General features: G+C 44.4%; 1 protein-coding gene across 1 annotated transcript in view; it reads left to right on the forward strand.

Moving 5' to 3' along the window:
* EIF3H (eukaryotic translation initiation factor 3 subunit H) overlaps positions 1–20,154 on the forward strand; it is a 156,140-nt gene extending 135,986 nt beyond the window's left edge. The window contains exons 6-8 of the mRNA XM_074985641.1: positions 15,367–15,487; positions 17,721–17,853; positions 19,881–20,154. Of these exons, the coding sequence (XP_074841742.1) occupies positions 15,367–15,487; positions 17,721–17,853; positions 19,881–19,978 (352 nt within the window). The 3' untranslated portion in view covers positions 19,979–20,154. The remainder of the gene's footprint in view (positions 1–15,366; positions 15,488–17,720; positions 17,854–19,880) is intronic.
* The last annotated feature ends 292 nt before the right edge of the window (positions 20,155–20,446 follow it).

Here is a 20,446-nt window from a genome sequence, read left to right on the forward strand (position 1 = left end):
GATGATATTATTTCCAGGGCTCTTGTTGTTGTTTCAGTGCATTTTCTGCTTCTTCCTTCGAAATATCAGTCTTGCTCTCGATGCTCAGTGGAGATATCAGTTCTTTGATAAGTCTCTCTGACACTCTAGTCCAATTGCGCTTTGTATAGGTTGTGCAGCAATGGATGACATATTGAACCAATCTTCTCCTTGTTCATGAGCTCCTCTTTGTTCTTGTCTTTGATCGCCATCTGCTTTGGCTGCCACTTCATATTAATGTTCCTAATCATCTTATACACCTCCCTGGTCTGACATTTGCTGTAGTACCTCTTTGCGTTGTCATACTGTTCCTGTAACCATTTCACTTTATCCTTTCTGGCCACTTTCCTTATCTCATTGTGTTTCACCCTATATTGCTATTCCACCCTCTCAGAAACATCCCTTCTGATCTTCAACACTCTCTTCTCTTGTATCAACTTCAGTGTCTCCTACGTAATCCATTTCTTGTTGATCTTCTCTTCTTCTGGAACAGTCTGCTCAGTTGCATCTTCTACCACCACGGCTATCCCTTCAACTCTTAACTAGGTCTTTCAGTGTGGCCTCATTCCTAATCTTCTCTTCAAGCGCTGCTCTGTATGCATTCCCTATTTCTTCCTCACCTAGCTTCACTATGTCTTTTTTTCCTTAAACTGTGTCTTATACTTTCTCTTGAGTTTCATCTTGATGTTTGCAATCACTAGATTGTGGTCTGAGTCTGTATTCAGTCCTTAGAAAGTTCAGCACTGATGTTGCCCAACTTCTTATCAAAATCATATCTATCATGTTCTTGGACTTCACATCATTCTTGCACTCCCTGGTTTGCATCCTTCCAATGCTGCTCTAGCTCTTTTGCAAAGAAGGAATATGACTACTGTCTCATGCTTCCTTTTTGTTCCATGACCAAATGTCTTCATAACCATGCATCTCTCCCAATGCTGTCCAATGCATCTCCGCCAGTCCAAGTATATCGCATTGGTAAGTCTCCATCTCCCGCCGAAGCAGCTCTGATTTTCCAGTGGCCCACAGTGTTCAGACATTCCATGTTCCAATTGATAGTATATGTGCTAGTTGTAATTTTCTTTCAGTAGCTACCCTATCAACCCAGCCCCGATCGCTCAATTGGTGCCAGGGACCTCATTTACCTAGGCGACATCCAAGCCAGCATCTTTTATCATTTAGCCATACTGGCATCAAATTGCATTTGTATTGTTTCACGGTCAGCCCATCATCACCCTCCTCCTTTATCCAGACTTGGGACTGGCATGGAACCTCCAGAGGCTTCATGGCAGAGTTTCTTTCCCTCCTACCCCTGCTATATAAATCCTGGATTCCAATTGCCTGCTCTAATCATCTGAAGAAGTGGGGTTTACCCACAAAAGCTCATGACATTATAAATTTATTAGCCTTTAAGGTGCTACAGGACTGCTTGTTGTTTGTGACTCTCTGTTTGGTAAGTGATGGATCAGATCTTCCTTCTACAAATGTAGGGCTTCAAGGGACCTCAGTAGGTCATCTAGTCTAGTCCTCTGATCTGAGTTAGAACTAAAGATTACCTAGCCTGTTTCTGGAAGGTGTGGTTGTCTAATCTGTTCTGAAAAACTCCCAGAATGGAGAGTTTGCAACTTTGCAAGGTGATTTATTCCAGTACATAACTACCCTGACATTTAGGAAGCTTTTCTTAATGTCTAGCCTAAATATCTCATGCTCCAATTACTTCACATTACTACTTGTTCTGTCCTCAGTGCTTCAGAAAAACAACTGTCCTCTTCATAACCAACTTTTACATACTTGAAGACTTATTGTGCTCCCCTCAATCATCTTTTCTCTAGAACAACTCCAGTCTTTTTTAAATCTTTCCTTGTAAGATTTTTTAAATCTTTCCTTGTAAGTCATTTGCTAAACTCTTTGTTGTTTTTGCTTCTCTTCTCTGAAATTACTCCAGTTTGTCCCCACCTTTCCAGAAGCGGACACAATGTTGCAGTCAAGGATTTCAGTGCTGAGGAAAATGAAAGAATTACTTCTTGCATCTGGCTTATAGCACTCCTGCTAATACATCCCAGAATGATATCTTCTGTTTTTTGCAAGATTATTATATTTTTCACCCATACTTAATTTGATTGGCTTATTTCTTGAAAGTTTTGCCTGGCATGGGAGCTGAACTGGCTGGAATGTTATAGGCGCATCAGTTAAGCTCTGGATGGCACACAACAATAAGCAAGGGACTTTTGGCTGAGGTGACCACATACCCTGTTTTTAAAGGGACATTCCTGTATTTAAGCCCTCCTGCAAGTGTCCCTGCGCCTTTAAAAATGGATAAATTGGCCTGAATTTTCAGTCTTGTCCTTCCTGTCAGTACTAGTAGAAAGTGTTCCCTATAAGCTGTGTGCTTGTGTGGCTACTCAGGGGAGATTCAGATGCCCCTCAGCTGGTTATTGGAGTGCCCACAGCTAGGTTTTGTTTTTACTGGTGGTGCACATTCTCATATTTCTCAGTGCATGTAAGAAAACCTATTATGCACACGTATGGGAAAGATTAGAAGAAAGGTTGCTGGTGGGTCCTACTGCAGGCCGGATCCTTGTCTGCAGCTGCCCGCCCACCAGTGATCGGGGGCGAGAGGAGGGTTCAGTGGCTGATGATGGGAGTTGAGCGTTGAAGACTGGTGGTCAAGCACAAGAGCCAGCCACTCCCCTGCCTTGTTCATTAGTGCAGTCTCTGCTGCATGCAAGCTCTCGGCCAGCAAGCTTTTCCCCAACCCCACTTGCTGTTTCCAGACAGCTCTGGCTGCTTGTTCCACTGGCTGGTGTGGGCGGGCACGCAGTGGCTGGTTACATGTGACCTCTGCTGCTCAACCTTCAACCCATTATATGCTTGACCTCTCATTACCCTCTCTTTGGTATGCCTCTTTACCCTCTCAGCCCTGATATTGCTCCATATCTTCCCTCCCTCCCCCACTGGGGTATGTCCCACTCCTGGTGCTATGCAGAGAGCTAACCGCTGGCTGGATTATTCAGCTCACCAAACAGTCTGACTAGCAGGTGACTTTCTTCCCCCACTACCTCTGGCTAGGTCGGCACTCAGGAAAAGCTCAGGACTCCTCTGGACCATGCTGCTGGTCAGGAGGAGCCTTACGTGTGCCAAAGCCCCACACAGTGTTAGCATGGGGAGCTTCTCTGTCCCTCAGCTTTCTTCCCTCAGAGCTTACCTTAACTATTTGTGCCTTGAACCTGTAAGCCCCATGAGGGGTGTTCAGCACCACACGTTCTACTTGCCCTAGGTAATGCTCCCAGGGACAGTGGGGCTACTCTGTCCCCTAGGCACCCTTCTCTGCTGTGCTACCTCTCTGCCTTGGTTCCCTGAACCCCACTGCAGCCAAGTTCCCTGGACCATGGGTCTCAGTGCATCCCTAGGCATCCCCTGCCCATGCTTTGGGGAATGGGAATGGGGGCAGTATCCAGCATCAGCGTGGAGATGTTCACTACCTTTCTACGCTGTGTGGGAAGAAAGGGATAAGCTGCTTTTAGCTGTGGGGGAATGGCAAGGGGTGAAGGAAAAGGTGACTTCTGGAAAAACATGGTCTGGGTCATTCCTACCCCTGTTCCCACTCCCCTTCAGCTAGCAGCCACTCTTATCCCTTCCCTCCTGCAGAGTGCTGAAAGGCTGCTGCTTTATACATTTTAGTTTGAACCCTGACATAAGTCTGGGGAGGGAGTCTATGACCCTGTATGCCCCTTGGCTAATGCCTTGAGAAGATGTGGTACCAGGAGAGGTGAGTCCATCCCAGGGACCCAGTCAGGCATGGGGGTGATGAGCACTGGGTTGGATGTCTTGGTCAGGTTGCTCAGTCACCCCGCATCCCCATGTAAGAGGTATACAGGAATGTGTGTCATCTCTCCCTGTGAAAACTTTAAAGTTAAGAAAGTAAATAAAAGACTTCAGCTACTCAGAATATTTTAATAGGGGTTCAATCTACTTAATCTTAGTTGGAATATTTGTATTTCATGCTCCTGATTGCTTGCATTTGAGCAAGTTCAGTGCCAATTTTACCATGTGTCAAATATTCATCACAGGGAAGTATGGTCGCCCTCACTTTGGCTCATACTCTGTCAGGCCGTTTCTACACAGGCCACTTCCTTCAGAAGTGCCATGCTAATACAGGGAGAGAGAGATGCTAATGAGGCACGGATGCAAATTCCCTGTGCCTCATTAGCATAACTTCACGTGATTTGGAGTCCAGAAGACCGTTCTTCCAGACTCCAAAACACCGTGTAGAGGTGCGGCCACCAGGGGGGCTTCCAGAAGGAAGTCCTTCTTCTGGAGGCCCCTTCTTCCCGAAGGAAGTGGCCTGTGTAGAAACCGCCCCTGTCTCCTGATACCCTAAGAGCCAAAAAGCCTGAAAGAGTGTGGCGAGAAAAGGTGGTGACATAACATCTTTTACTGGACCAGTTTCTGTTGGTGAGAGACACGAGCTTGGGGAACACTTTCAGGCTTGTGATAAGGGTCTGAGATTTGGGACTATAATCCTGGCAGATGGCATTTCACATCTGGAGACAAATAATTACAGGCAGCTTTCCCTTTCTTCCTACCCATCTCTTGTCCATTCTCTTGATGATCAAGTGTAAATTCAGAAAGCCGTGTATATTTCAGTTTGTGTTAAACTACTTTTTTAATAATGAACAATAGTAAAACCTCATATGAGCTGAATACTTACTGCAGTAACATCTACTTGGCAGACATAGTTTTCAAGTATCTACCTTAATATTTTTGCATAAATTACATAAAGAGGATTACTTGGTTCCCAAAAAGCAATGTTAGCCTTCACCTGTAAGCTTTTCATAAGAATTTGTTTCCTGTCTAGATTAAAGTAATTGATAATCCCCATTTTACAGATGGAGAAACTGAGGTAGAGAGTGCAGAAGCATGTTGTCCAAAGGCATACAATAGAGAGTATAGAACTCAAGTCTCCTGACTCCTCCTAGTCCTATGCCCTTTCTAAAGATTCTTCCCACATGAGTCTGTGAAAGTGCTTTTTCAGCACCTCCAACCCCAAATCAAATCAAAGTAACAGGGGTCTCCATCACAATCTTGGTCACACAGAGGTATACGCAGGAAGAGGGAAACATCATTGCAGAAGGAGAGACAGTTCCATAGTGGGGAAAGGAGGAATAGTGGCTGATGAGGCATGGGTTGGCCCTTCCCAAATAGTGCAAATGCCACATAATATTTCTTATACACACTTTCCCCGCATTCCCTGATGAATCTTTGAAGTAAAAAAATCAATTGCGCATTCCATTCATTGCAATGATGTCTTTTAAGTAGAGCTGAATGCAATGTTTTTATGTTTTTGTCCTATGGTTGAGAATAGCACCTTCTAAATAGTAAGGGTCTTTATTAATAATTTTCTCTTTTAGAGACTGTATAGAATTCTAGATTTCTGTGCAAAGGTGAGGCTCTTCCACAGATGTCTTTCCTTAGATGATATGTCTCCAATGTCTGGCGTTTGAACCTGACAAAATTTAGGTGTTTAACAAACTCGCCTTTATTGACAGTTACCTGTATGGATTTACTGCCTCATATCAGCTGAGTGAGTGACATGGTGGGGGCCATATATTCTGCTGTACAGGGTCACTAAAACAATTTCACTAAGTTTCTTTCACTAAGTTTTATGTTTGTGTTTGACTAAGTATGGATTTCTGTGGTGCATTGTACAATAAGATTTTATTTAATTTGTTTCATAGGCATGCTTAATGGGGGGGAGGGGAGCGTGTACACACATTTACTTTAAACCCTTGTACTCCAGGTGGAATATAGTCATCTACAAGTCTCCTCCTTTTCACTCCATCTCAGGACAGAGTGAAGTTTACACACTCGAAAATCAGTTTCTATTGGTCCATTTTTATAAAGGATGTAAGAATAACAACTGGCATAAGATGTGTGAGATAACTGTGGAAAGATTGGTCCTGTAGTTGGAACATACTTACCACTTCATGTCTCAGTTCACATCTGTTTAAGTTATCTGTTTTCAGCATTTTGTTTCCCTGGCAATGTGAGCAAACACTGTATTACTACAACTTCTAACAGTAACTCCCTGTTTCAACATCCTGCTAAATTTTAACTGGCCCCAGAGAGATCCCATAAAATCATTATCTGTAACTAGTCATATTTCATGTGGACACTATCTGCAAAATAATTACTTATTTGTGATACCCACATGCCTCTCGAGACCATTAGTGTGCATGCCCCCATAGGCACTTGCTTCTGATAGTAGCCAGTTAGAATACTTTGGGTAATATAAACTCTATAAAAAGCTGAAAATACAAACACTCGTTGGTCATGGCAGTTATAATATCATACTGTTAAAATGTGCTAGGCCCCCCGCCTCCCTGTTTCCTATGCCCAAAAGCAACAAATCGGCAAAGGCAAAAATAATTTCAGTGTAGGGACACCTTTGCTGCTGCTGTGTAGTTGAAACTTTTACCCCCTCTTCCCTTCACCCCCAAAGAGATTTGAAAACTTGAATAGAAAATACACAGTGGGATGAAACTAATTACAAGGTCCTCCGCTGGGTGACCAGGAGACCACTTAGAGTGAATTGTCCAGTAGCGTGCATGATACTTTGAGACAATGATGACCTCACAGCATAGACTATGTTGTGCTTGGTACACAAGTTGCTTTAAGATGTAACTGTGTTTCCTGGCTGTTGTAGGAACAATTTATGCCTTAAAAGGGCTATGTTGTGGGTGGGGGATGGGGCAGGGGTGAACAAGGGGTGGGGTTCCCTTAAATTTATGCCACTAGCATATCTGCTGATTGTTTTCAGTTGGAATACACAACACATAAGGAACCTTTTGGAGAGGTGAAGCCTGTAGAGAAAATGTATCATAGTCATATAGGCAGAATAGACGAATGGTGGCTCTGTGGTTCTGACATAGAAACACTTAACTAAAAACTAGTAATAATGTATTTCAGTAGAGGGAAGAAAATGGAGTCTGTGTGACTGAGTAGCATGGAGCCAAGTACAGCTGAGCATTGTTCATTCCAAAGCTAGCAAGCCTTCTTCCAATGGGGATAGGTCTACACTAGGAGAAAATCAACATAAGATACACAACTCCAGCCACAGATGGAGGTCAATGGGAAAAATGCACCCGCCAACTTCACTTAGTCCTCATGATCCCATGGAGTCCCAGGGTTGATGGGAAAGTGATGAGCAGTTGACTTAGTTCATCCCTACTAGACCTACTAAATTGACCCCCAGAAAATCAATCTCCACAGCATCCATCTCCAGTTAAGTAAAGACATAAAATGCAGACCAATGGTATCCATTTTTCCATGCTCCTATTGTGTATGAAAGCTGTCACAATAGGCACAATAGTAAAAGGTAATTTGCAGGGGGAGGGGAGAAGTTAAAAACATAAGAATGGCCATCCTGGTTCAGACCAATGGTCTGCCTAGCCCGATATCTTTTCTCCAGCAGTGGCCAGTACCAGACCTTCTGGGGGAGTGTACAAAACAGTTTTAAGGAGAACTATCTTAGTCTTCCCCCTCATGGCTTCTGACAGTCACAGGTGCAGGAACACCAAGAACATGGGGTTGCATCCCTAACCATCTTAGCTGATAGCCACTGATGGATCAGTCCTCTGCAAACTTGTCTAGTTTAGCTTCAAATCCAGTTATACTTTTGGCTGTCACAATATCCCATGAGAATGATTTCCACACATTAATTGCATGCTGTGTAAAAAGTGGTTCCTTTTGTTGGTATTAAATTTGCTGCTTGTTAATTTTAATAATAATAATTGTTAATCTGGTGACCTGTTTTTTGTATTGTGGGAGAAGGTAAAGAAGATTTCCGTACTCACTATTCATTTTTTCCACAACATGCATGCTCTGTCGTATTCCTCTGTTAATCATCTCTCTTCTCTGCTGAGCAGCCCTAATATTTTTAGTGTTCCCTCATACAGAAGCTATTTCATACCTTTGATCACTTTCATTGCCCTTCTCTAAACATCTTTCAGTTCCACCTTTTGAGGTGGGGTTACCAGAGCTGGCCATTATATTAGAAGTCTAGGTACACCCTGTATTTATATAGTGGTATTGTGTTTTCTGCCATATTTTTATTCCTTTCCTAATAGTTTCTAACACTTAGTCTTGTGGACCTATGCTATGCACTGAACAGAAATTCTCAGAACTGTCTATGACTGTCCAGTCTTTCTTGAGTCCTGACAACTAGGTGAGAACTAACATAATATATGTTCAGTTTGGCTTATTTTTTCCAATATGCGTTACTTTGACCTGTCAGACTTGAATTTCTTCTGTCGCTTTGTTGCTCAGTTGTTGTCAGATCATAGTTAGTAATTCAGCAATGTCATGTTCTAGTTCCTTCACAGAACTGTTGGGTGAAACCTATCGTGTCCTGCTATGATAGCTTGAAAATTCAGCTTCATAAATGGGGTGATGGGGAGTGGAAGGGAAGGTAATAAGTGTTAGACTTCATTTGTCTGGATAAGCTTGTGGGTCACAGAAGCTAAATTGGACCTACCTATGCTTGCTGCTTCCATATGGTCTGCAGTTTGGAATGTTGAATTTGGCTGATTGGAAGCAGTTCTGTCTGTTAATGACTAAAGGGCAAATGAAGTCTCCAAAACTACCAAGTACAGCTTCGTAGCCTAATTACTTTTATGAAGCCCTGAACATTTAACTGAGCCATCCAGAGACCCAGGAAGATTGCATAGGGCTAACAGTGACTTTCTGTCCAAGCATTTAGAACACAGCTATTGTGTTGAAGCTGTTATCACAAATATGTCACGCTGTTGTTTGGGTACATTTGGCCTGGGTCTGGAATACTGCAGGTGATCGAAGGTGGGAAGTGGCTTTCTTCTTCAAGTGGTCCCTGTGGGTGCTCCACAGTAGGTGTTGGGCACACCCTGGCGCCGCAGATCGGAATTCTTCTAGCAGTTTCCTCTGGATCGCACACGTGCCAATGTGCGCCGCTCCCTCGCGCGCCCTCGGTTATGTGCGCGATCCGGTCCGTGCCAGTTCCTTCTCAACCGCCAACGGCTGCAGACGGAATCCGCTCCGGCTCTAACGCCTGAGACAGATAAGACAGTTAATTCTACTTGTTAGCTTGTTTTTACTATTATACAAAAAAAAAAAAGCAAAAAAAGAGTGAAAAAAAATAAAAAAATAAAATAGTAACTAAGCAAGAGAGAAGAGGAATGGAGGGGAGAGGAGCAGACAAAGAAGGCTGGTTAAGCCGTCCGCTACCCTAAAGGCTGTAAATGTTATTTGTTTGAAGAACGCAGTGATTAGCGGCTAAGTACCCTATTAACAGTTAAAGACTCACCGGGATGTCTTCCTCGAGGTTTAAGAAGTGTGAGTCATGCCGTGAGGCTGTGCTGGCCTCTGATGGGCATAGTAAGTGCATTTGTTGCCTGGGGGAGTCCCATGTTACCCAGAAGTGTTCGCACTGCGCTAAGCTTACAGCCAGGGCCAGGAAGGACAGGGAGATGAGGCTCAAAATGATCTTGTTTGATAAGGCCCTTCAGCCCGAGCCCCTGGAGAAGCCTCACACAGAAGGGCCCTCTGGGTCGCACAAAAGGAAGGCGGCTTCTTTGACCCCCTCTGTGCAAAAGAAGAAGAAACTCTCCCTGGCTTGATCCTTGCCGGCGGTTTCAGCGAGCAGGACAAGCAGAACGCAGAGCCCTGAACCGCGGGCCACTGAAAGTGGCAGCGCGGTCGCGCACGTGGCCGGGGCCGGGCCTCCAACTATTCAACAGTAGGCACCGAGGGCGCTGCAGGCGCCAATGCGGCAAGTGCCGGAATTGGCGGCACCGCCTCATGTGGCACCAGCTTTCACAGCGCCGACGGCGCAAGGGCACCCAGCAAGGGGCCAAACAGCGCCGGAGGAAGCTACCCGCTCAGCACCGCATATGACGGCACCGAGCGCGGCACTGACAGCGGGGCCGAGATCCCCAGAGCGGAAGGGGGCGGCACCCACCCTGCAGGGGCGGGGGAAGGCTGGGGCTAAAACCCGGCACCTCAGTCCATCTCCAGACATTGCTGCGATGCCATTATCACCCAGCCCCCCCCCCCCCCCCCCCCCCCGAGATACACGCCGCGTCGCCGGGTGGCAACTCCACCGGCCTGTTTCAGACCCCCCTCCCTGTTCCTCCAACCACCTTCACCTTGGCTCAGGCCACCTTCACCCTTTTCAGGCATGGATCCCTACGAGTACTATCACAAACCAGCTTCACCATTATCAATGTCCTCACGGAGATCCCGCTCTCCCAGACGTCATAGGTCCACACTCCGATCGTGGTCCAGGTCTCCATCACCGGGCCCTTGCCCGTGTTGTTATGGCCGTCCTCATCATACTGAACACCAACATCGGAGGTCTAGATCCAGGGGCAGATCTCCACCTCCTCGCCAGGACCCCTGTATACACTCTCGCTCTGGGAGATGAACGCAGTTGTCCCAAGGGGAAATAGGTCCAGAGTCCTGAGACTTTCCTTCACAGGCCACGAAGGAGCAAATATACCAGCGAACTCAGGAACCAGAGGAGTTGGAGGAGGCTTATCCAAGCGGCACCTCCTCATCCTCCCCAGATGAGGCAGTTGTCCCCGGGGACATCTCCCCTCCGGATGACCTTAGGCAATTCCAAGAGCTGTTCAAAAGAGTACATACACGCAGGACATTCAAATAGCAGAGGTGCAGGAGAAGCATCATAAACTCCTGAAAAATTTGAGACCTCCGGCTTCATCTAAAATCGCTATCCCACTGGACGAAGCCATTATGGAATCAGCCACTAACATATGGCAGACTCTGGCCTCTATCCCGCCTACGAATAAAAAGGCGGATAAGAAATACTTCGTCCCAGCCAAGGGCATGGAATTCCTGTTTAGCCACCCACAGCCCAATTCTTTGGTGGTCAAATCGTCCCAACAGAGGTCAAAGACGCCTCACTATAAATCAGGGGGGTCAGATAAAGATGCTAAGAAGTTGAAACTGTTCGGCAGAAAGGTCTACTCCTCCTCTACCTTATTACTGAGAGTGGCAAACTACGCGGCACATTTATCAAACCATTACTTTGACAGTTACTCCAGACTTACCTCTCTCATGGATTTCCTCCCAGAGGACAAGAAGCCAGTGTTAAAGGCAATCGTCCAGGAGGGCTACACAGCCTCGCGAACGGGAGTTCAGGTTGCCCTGGACGTGGCGGACACAGCGGCACGCTCAACAGCCGCACCAGTGGTAATGCGTAGGGAATCCTGGCTCCAGACGTCTGGTATCCCCAGAGATCTACAGGTGAAGATCGTAGATCTTCCCTTCGACACGCAAAAGCTGTTTGCGGAATCAACCGACTCGGCCCTCCACTCTAGCAAAGATTCGAGGGCCACACTTAAGACCTTGGGTATCTACACTCCTCCATATAAGAAAAAGAAATTCTATCCCCAGCAAAGACGCTACGCTTACCAACCACAACACGCACAATGTCAGCGAGGCTATGACCAAGGGCGCCATCAACAGCAGCAACAGTACAGGGCCCCCAGGCGACGCTCTCAACAAATTCGCACAACCTTGGGGCAAGCCCAGAGGCAGCAAGTTTGATGGGTATGTCAAGGACTACACTATCAACACCATCTCTCAGTGCTACTCTCACCCCATGTTCCATCATCGCCTCAAACCGTTCTACTCCCAATGGCAGAACATCACAACAGACAAATGGGTGCTGGAAATTATAGCCACAGGTTACACGATCCCCTTCCAGTCACTACCACCGCCAAAACCTCCCACCCGGCCTCTTCTCAGGGACCCTTCTCACGAGGCGAGGCTGAAGCAGGAGGTAGATCACCTTATGTTCATAGGGGTGGTGGAAAGAGTACTGGAACAATTCCAAGGAAAAGGTTTTTACTCACAATGCTTCCTAACAGAGAAGAAAACAGGAGGCTGGAGGTCGATTTTGGACCTACAGGGCCTCAACCGATACTTGCGCAAGCAGCGCTTCTGAATGATTACAGTTGCCTCCATACTTACAGCACTGGACGATGGAGACTGGTTTGCAGCCTTCGACTTACAAGACGCTTACTTTCATATAACAATCCACCTGGCACACAGACGCTTCCTCCGCTTCACGGTCGGCGGGGAGCATTTCTAATACAGGGTTCTTCCATTCGGCCTATCCTCGGCACCCAGAGTCTTTACCAAAACCCTGGCAGTGGTATCAGCTTACCTGCACAGGCAGGGTGTGTTTATTTTCCCATATCTGGATGACTGCCTACTGAAAGGGGCCTCAAAGGCAGAGGTCCTACGCATGATACACGTCACCGCGAACACGTTTACTTCGCTGGGCCTAGTTATCAACCTCGCAAAGTCAAAGACCGAACCCACGCAAGATATAGAATTCATAGGGGCACGCATAAGCTCTATTGTATCAAGAGTATACCTGTCCGACGCCCACTTCCGCCCCATCATATCTTTGGTACAAGTCATGATGTACAGCCCCGCGGTGCCAATCCTAACATGTCTGCAACTGTTGGGGCACATGGCAGCCGCCACGTTTGTGGTACAGAGTGCCAGGGTACACATGCAAAGCCTGCAGCATTGGCTGGCGAGCGTTTACAGACCAGCATCCCATACCATCCACAGGGTAGTATCGCCCACGACGGAGGTACGGAAGTCATTAGCATCATGGGCAGATCCCAAGAACCTGCTAGTGGGAGTGCCCTTCCACCAACCACAAATTTCTATTTTTCTTACAACTGATGCCTCCCACATAGGATGGGGAGCGCACATTGGCAGCAAGGTGACGCAAGGGCGATAGTCCCCCGCGGAACAGACACTGCACATAAACATACTGGAGCTCAGAGCAGTGTTCAATGCGTGCAGACATTTTCGGAAATACCTGCACGGCAAAGTAGTCGGGATCAATACCAACAATATCTCCACCATGTTTTACATCAACCGACAAGCGGGGGCACAGTCCCGTGCGCTATGCGCAGAAGCAGTTCGATTGTGGAACTGGTGCATTGCCAACAACATAACATTGAAAGCCTCATACTTGCCCGGCGTCCACAACGTGAAGGCAGATCACCTGAGCAGGTGCTTTGCACTCATGCACGAGTGGCAGATCCACTCCGACCTGCTCCGATGCATATTTCGCACCTGGGGGTTTCCCGAAGTCAATTTTTTTGCCACCCAACGCAACAAGAAATGCCCTCAGTACTGCTCCAGAGCAGGAATAGGGCGGGGGTCCCTGGGGGACGCCTTCATGATCTCATGGAAGGGCCCTCTGCTCTACGCATTTCCCCCCACAACACTTATCCACAAGGTTCTGCAGAAAGCCAGAAGGGAGAGAGCTCGCATGATACTCATAGTTCCAACTTGGGACCGACAACAATGGTTTCCCCTGCTTCTGCGCATGTCAGATCATCCACCACTTCCCCTACCGGTAGCGCCAAACTTACTCACGCAGGGTTAGGGGTCCGTAGTGCACCCGCACCCTCAGGGACTCTGCCTACAAGCCTGGTTAATCCATGGCTCAGCGCCTTAGAGAGCATGTGTACGGAGGGAGTAAGGCAAGTCTTAGAGTGTAGCCGAAGGACCTCCACCAGGAGGACTTATGAACAGAAATGGACACGAGTTACCGCCTGGTGCTCTTCCAAGCAGTTAGCTCCTCTTGACGTCCCTATAACTGTAATTCTGGAATACCTGCTGGACCTCAAACAAGACAGGCTCTCTCTATCCTCACTAAAGGTCCACCTCGCAGCTATGTCAGCTTTTCGGCACAAAGAGGAAGGGCCCACCGTATTCGCCCATCCTATCGTCACAAGGTTCCTGAAGGGGCTGGTAAACCTGTACCCCCCTCGAAAACTGCTACCGCCGTCATGGAGTTGGACTTGGTACTCCACACGCTATCAGGACCACCTTTTGAACCATTAGCCATGGTACTCCTCTGACTACTTACCATGAAAGCGACCTTCCTTCTTGCGATTATGCCAGCCCGCAGGGTGAGCAAGCTCGCAGCAGTGATGGCAACGCCGCCCTGCACAGTATTCTCGAAGGAAGCGGTGATCTTACGGTTACACCCAGCCTTCGTTCTGAAAGTTTCCTCGGAGTTTCACATTAATGAACCAATAGTATTACCCTCGTTTTACCCGAAGCCTCACAGCTCCAGCAAGGAGGCACGCCTGCATCTCCTAGATGTGAGGAGGGCGTTGGCCTTTTACATAGACAGAACTAAGCCCTTCCGGAAAACGGACAGGCTTCTGGTGTCTCTCGCTCCCAGGTCGAAAGGGGAAGGCGTCTTTTCCCAGAGAATTTCAAATCACATTTTCCCCTGCATAAAACTGTGCTACAAGCGCCGAAAGACCCCTTTGCTAGCTCCACCCAGGGCTTACTCCACCAGAGCGGTGGCAGCATCAACGGCCTTCTTCAAGGGAATCGCGTTGAAAGACATTTGCAGAGCGGCGACTTGGTCATCTTACGACACCTTCGCCAAGCATTATGCCCTGCATCGGGTGTTCGATGAGGATACCCGTCTGTCGACAGCAATCCTCTCACGGGCAAGCTGCACATGAATCGAGTGCCCATCTCCTTACTTGGGGTTACTGCTGGGTAGTCACCTACTGTCGAGCACCCACGGGGACCACTCGAAGAAGAAAGAGAACTTACTCACTTGTAGTAACGATGGTTCTTCGAGATGTGTCCCTGTGGGTTCTCCTCTATCCGCCTGTCCTCCCCACTTCGGATCTCTGTCCGGTGTTTTTCAGGAGCATCCGGGGCGGTTGGTCAAGGAACTGGCGGGGACCGGATCGCGCACATGACTGAGGGCGCGCGAGGGAGCGCTGCGCATCAGCGCATGCGCGATCCAGAGGAAACTGCTTGAAGAATTCCGATCTGTGGCGCCGGGGCGAGCCCGACACCTACTGTGGAGCACCCACGGGGACACATCTCGAAGGATCATAGTTACTACAAGTGAGTAACTTCTCTTTACGGAGCTATGTGAGGGAGCCGTCCCACAACTCCAGCTGAAGCTCCCTCTTAACTACTAAGTATGGATGTCCAGAAAGCTTGGATCATTAGATGCTTGGATATTATGGTGATGGAAGCCAAATAACTACTAGCTCAATATGTGGCTATACCAGGACTGGACTTTAACTAGCAGTAACTTCCCCTCTCCAATTTGCTTATTTTAAAGAAAAAGGGTAAAACAGACAGGGTGGTAAGTAGCAGACTTTCTAGTGGACAAGTCTTTAAACAATAAATGAACAGCGGTCAAGTGACTTCTAATGCATTTGAGTTTTACAATATTTTTCTTGTGAACTTTAGGAATAACAAATTATTCTTGTATTTCAGTAATCACCTGGGGAAGAGTCTGCAATTGCTGATGGACAGAGTGGATGAAATGAGCCAGGATATAGTTAAATACAACACTTACCTGAGAAACGTAAGCAAGCAGCAGCAGCAGAAACACCAGGTTGGTAACTGAGAGAAGCTGAATTAAAGCCCTTCCTCCTTTCTTCTCCACCACTCTTCCACACAGAATGAGGATGAAGCATCATGTAATGCAATGTTTAATACCAAACTAACCTTTAGAAGCTCCCTGCATATCACCTGCTGCATAGAGTGCCCAGATTCTCTAAACTGGCGGTCAAACCCTTCAAGGGGCCATGAGCTGTCAGCCTCCAGCATGTATAATGATATCAAGTATATTTTTAAAGTGTTTTAATATAAGGAAGGTCACACTCAAAGGCTTGTTGTGTGAAAGGGGTCACTAACTCAAAAGTTTGAGAACCGCTGATAGAAAGTTTTGTTTAGAAAGCAAGCTTTCTATGTATTATTTGAAATTCCTGGCACAAACCTCTGCCAATTTAGAACAGAGATGGTAATATCAAATGACAAACTGTATTTCCTTTGTATTGCCAAGGTTATTTGAATAAAGCAAAGATGAATTTACTTGGAAAAGCCAAATGAAATAGGTCCCAAGATATTGCACCTCATTTCTTTACTAACTTTAATTCCTTTATGAGTGGATCATTGCAGTGTAGTTAGCAATCTGTACTTCCTTGAAAAATGGAGCAGTTGTGATTAAAAGGAAGCAATATTGGTAAGAAACAAGCTGATAAGAAGTGGATGGTATAATGTAATATAACCCTGTCATGCACAGAAATATGAGTAAGTAACATTAAAGAAGACAATGGCCACATTTGTCATTGCTGCTGAAATATTGTTGATTGAGAATGTTTTGTACCTGATGGTGTACTGAAATTCATTCAGGTATTCCTGTGCTGATGTATTAGATAAAGATACCATATGTGAGTTTTGGCCTTCAAATTTAAAGATATTTCCTATGAGTTTAAGTGATCAAGATACAAACTAAAACTTATGCCTTTACTATCTACATATATCTAGCTAATCCCAGCATTTGTTGTTATGTGTATAGTGTCATGCAAAATACATTAAATTGTTTCTAAACTATGCATTTATATTTAAATGTCAGTGTATCATTTCTTTATGGTTTAATTTAAGCTCCATTTTTGTAAAAACATAAATATAAAGTAAGGCCTGAAAAAGTGGTCTTGCTTCACTGTATTTAAAAACACTGTAAAAATAGAATTGAAAAAGGCAAATCTATAAGAGCAAGCTGTAAACACCTTCTTTAATAACATTAGTCAAATTACTTTAATTCTTCCTTTTAAGGGCCCATATAATAATGACTTTTAAGTGACAACATACCCAAGCACTCATAATGGATAAAAGAACTAATAAAGCTTGAGATATACTAATGGACAATAACTTGTTCTAACTAACTCTTCATCATTAATTCATGGTTCTCACTCTTCACTGAAGAGAACATTATTAAGGAGATGTTTTCCCCTTCCGAAAAAACATTGGTTGACGTAGGACATGGGAATTTCTAAATTTGTATTTATTTTTGTCTGCTATATAAAATTACTTATGGCAGTTGTCTTCCTGTGTACTCTTAAGTTCTAGCCTCTCATTTGATTGGGAAAATTGAGTCTTCTGTTCCATACTTTCTATCAGATATACTCTGACTTAGCTTCACTAAAAATGGTTATTAACCCCCTTCCAATCCAGAAAGTTACAGTACATCTTTCTGCATACAAAAATTTGAACTCTTAAATTTTTTTCTATCTTTAAAACATTGTGGCTATGTCTATGCTAACCTTCTCCCCTTTCGAAAGGAGAATGCTAATGAGACACTTTGGATATGTTAATGAGACACTGCAATGAATATGCAGCGCCTCATTATCATAACAGCAGCCACAGCACTTCGAAAGTGCCTCTTTCGATCATGTGCGGCTCGTCTACATGAGCTCCTTGACCCTGCACATTTCAAAATCCCATTATTCCTATAGCCAAATATGAAGTGCTGCGACTGCCGTTATGCTAATGAGATGCTGCATATTCATTGTAACACCTCATTAGCGTATCCCAAAGTGTCTCATTAGCATCCCCCTTTTGAAAGTGGGGGTAAGTGTAGACACAGGCTGTGTGTTTGTATAGATGTGTTAAGTGTTGTTAATTTTGTTATGTACTTTTGGGGGTTTGGACAGGTTTTGTTAAATAAAAATCACATATGGGTGAACTTACTCCTTTAATTTCCTTGCTGGCTGTGCCTGACAAGCTTCTTTTTAGTGAGCTGTGCTTGTGTTAAGAGTACTACCAAAATCTGTCTTTGTTTCCAGTACCAGCAGAGACGTCAGCAAGAAAACTTACAACGACAGAGTCGAGGAGAGCCTCCCCTTCCTGAAGAAGATATGAGTAAACTTTTCAAACCACCACAGCCCCCTGCCAGAATGGATTCACTGCTTATTGCAGGTAATGGTTCCAGAGATCTTTCTCGTTTGGTAGCCCATATTCTCAGATCTGTCATAGCCACAGGAAAAAATATAGTTATCTTTAATATCCTGCTTTCACTGTGCATATGATGTCATATGATATCTGTGTTTTCACTTTCCCTTTGCTTAGTCTCTCTAGGGAGATACCTAAGAAATATAACAAATACTGATGAAAAATTGTTGCTTAAGTTTTTGAAGGTAGTTACTGTACTAAATTGAAATAGGGACATAAAGCCAGCTTGTAGAATTGAGCTTTAAATTCATGTGGATGATGGGGATCATGGGCTTTTATCTCTGTCCAGGTGGAGCTCTAGGTGAAGAACTGTTTCATTTTCTCTCCCAGTCCCAAGGTTACTGAAGAAGTTTGTAGAAACAGCATAGGTTTTCCCTATATGTGCAGCCTTTCCTCTTGTGCAGCTGCTGATTTCCACACTGGTGCCAGGTCGTCTCCTATTTCCTAGCCTTGGTATGTCATGCACGGTACACACCAGAGATGCAGTACAGGAGCAGAAACACAGAACCCAAATCCTCCCCCACCTCAGCCCCAAAGAATCCGGAGATGAAAGACATGATGGGAAAGTGAATTACTTACCTTTAAGATGAAGATTGTATTTCAGTTTCTTCTGCTTCTTAAGCCAATTTACTATGACTACTAGCTGGATGACATCTGATTGAAAAGCACTCCAATATATTAACTCCCTGATCATTTGAATTCTCATGTCATTTGGAAGATTTTAACACGCACCGTATACAGAGAGAAAGAGAATTAAAATAAAGCCCTGTGTTGTCTGGTGCAGTGGAAGGAATGAGCTAGTAACTGATCACACAAAAACAAAATTAAAAGAATTGGCTCTTTGCCTTGTTTGAGACAATTCAAATGAGGGAAATAACAAACTTTCATGAATCACTTTTATAGCATAGTTTTAAAACAATGAGTGTCCTGGTTTATTAATCCTTCTGACGTCTTTCTGAATTCTGAGGGTTGTCTTGGTACACTTTCCCTTGGATAATCATTTTTCAAAGTAGCACAATACTACCAAAAATACATACGAACATAGTTTTATGAAATGTAATCAAGAAAGTACGTATGCATGCTTTTATGATGTGTGGGTTATGGCTCAATCTTCAGCAAGAGGGGAAAGTGAAAACGATCATACTCCAAAACAAAAACAGCCTTCAGCCAAAACACGTCCTCCATTTTGTTCTCTTTAGCATAGTTGATGAAGAATTAAAAGCACCCACTTTCTTAATTCATATGGAGTTAATATTTTTTCTTTATCTCTTTAACTGTTTTGTTTCTGGGGTATTTAAAAACTTTTTAAATAGAGCATTACACTGAAAGTGTACCAGTCTGCTAAACAGTTTAATTTTGATAAAACCCGCTTCATGTTTTGCTGTTCCTAACTAACTTGTAGCGGCACTTGTATGAAAATAGTTTCATGGAGTTGTTTGAGGTATACAGCACTGACAATTCTTCATGGCCTGTGGATTTCTGTACTTGCTAATAAAGTGAAATAAATAAGTGGCCAACGAAATGTCAGATGAGGGCATCTTTTATCTAATAGTGGAACTTTTTTAAAAACTAACTGGGATAGCAGATGCAAAAGAGTGAAACTGAAATTTAGCCTAACCTTGATTTTAGCGCTTCTGAATTCAAATTGTCAATTGATGTGGGTAAGCATCCAGCACAGCACCATGAATGGTTTCCATTCTGTTCTTCAGCTATTTTTTCAGAAGTTTCGTCTCATAGTACTTTATTGGAATTAAAATTGGATTTGTCTTGCAAGAGTAATTCATTGCAATGCATAGTAACTTATCCATTCTGCTTACTTGATTTAGTGTTCTTCCTGACTCTATTTGTGTATTTCAAGATTCTTTCAAAGCCCTAAGCCTACACACAGTTAAATCATACAGGATGCTAACCTACCTGAAATAAGTAGTATATTGTAATAATAAATGCTCTTTATTTTTTTCAAATTATGATCAGATTTTTTTTCCTGTTGACAGGTCAGATTAATACGTATAGCCAGAATATCAAGGAGTTTACTGCACAGAACCTGGGCAAACTCTTCATGGCACAGGCTCTTCAAGAGTACAATAATTAAAGAAAAAAATCTGATATTTCATATGATCTCCCACAATAGCAGATGCCCTGACTCTGTTTGTGCTCTGACAAACTTTTGAAAACCTTGCGTATTGGAAAAATATCTTATGAAATCAAGGCATACAACTTTGCATAGAATTCTCTTCTAAAGAAAAATAAAAGCAAATTTTAACTCTCTAGGTTGGCATTTCCTTATTTGTTGGCCAGATTTTGACTGGCATTTTCCATGGTTTTCCCACCAAGATTTTCTAAACACTCAATATTAAGTAATTCATTTTGCATGTCCTACTACATTCATTTGTACAAAAGAATAACACTTGTTTTTAACCTGCAAACTAGAAATAAAAAAGTAGTTTTTCTGTGTAGCATGGCTTCGTTTTGCAGGGGAAATCTTAGCTTTTGGAATTTTCTGACTTGAGAGCTTGACTTTACAATCATAATGTTGCATTAGTTATAGGGGTGTGTTTTT

Source organism: Carettochelys insculpta, chromosome 2 (genome assembly GCF_033958435.1).
Source record: "Carettochelys insculpta isolate YL-2023 chromosome 2, ASM3395843v1, whole genome shotgun sequence".
Classification (NCBI taxonomy): Eukaryota; Metazoa; Chordata; order Testudines; family Carettochelyidae; genus Carettochelys; species Carettochelys insculpta.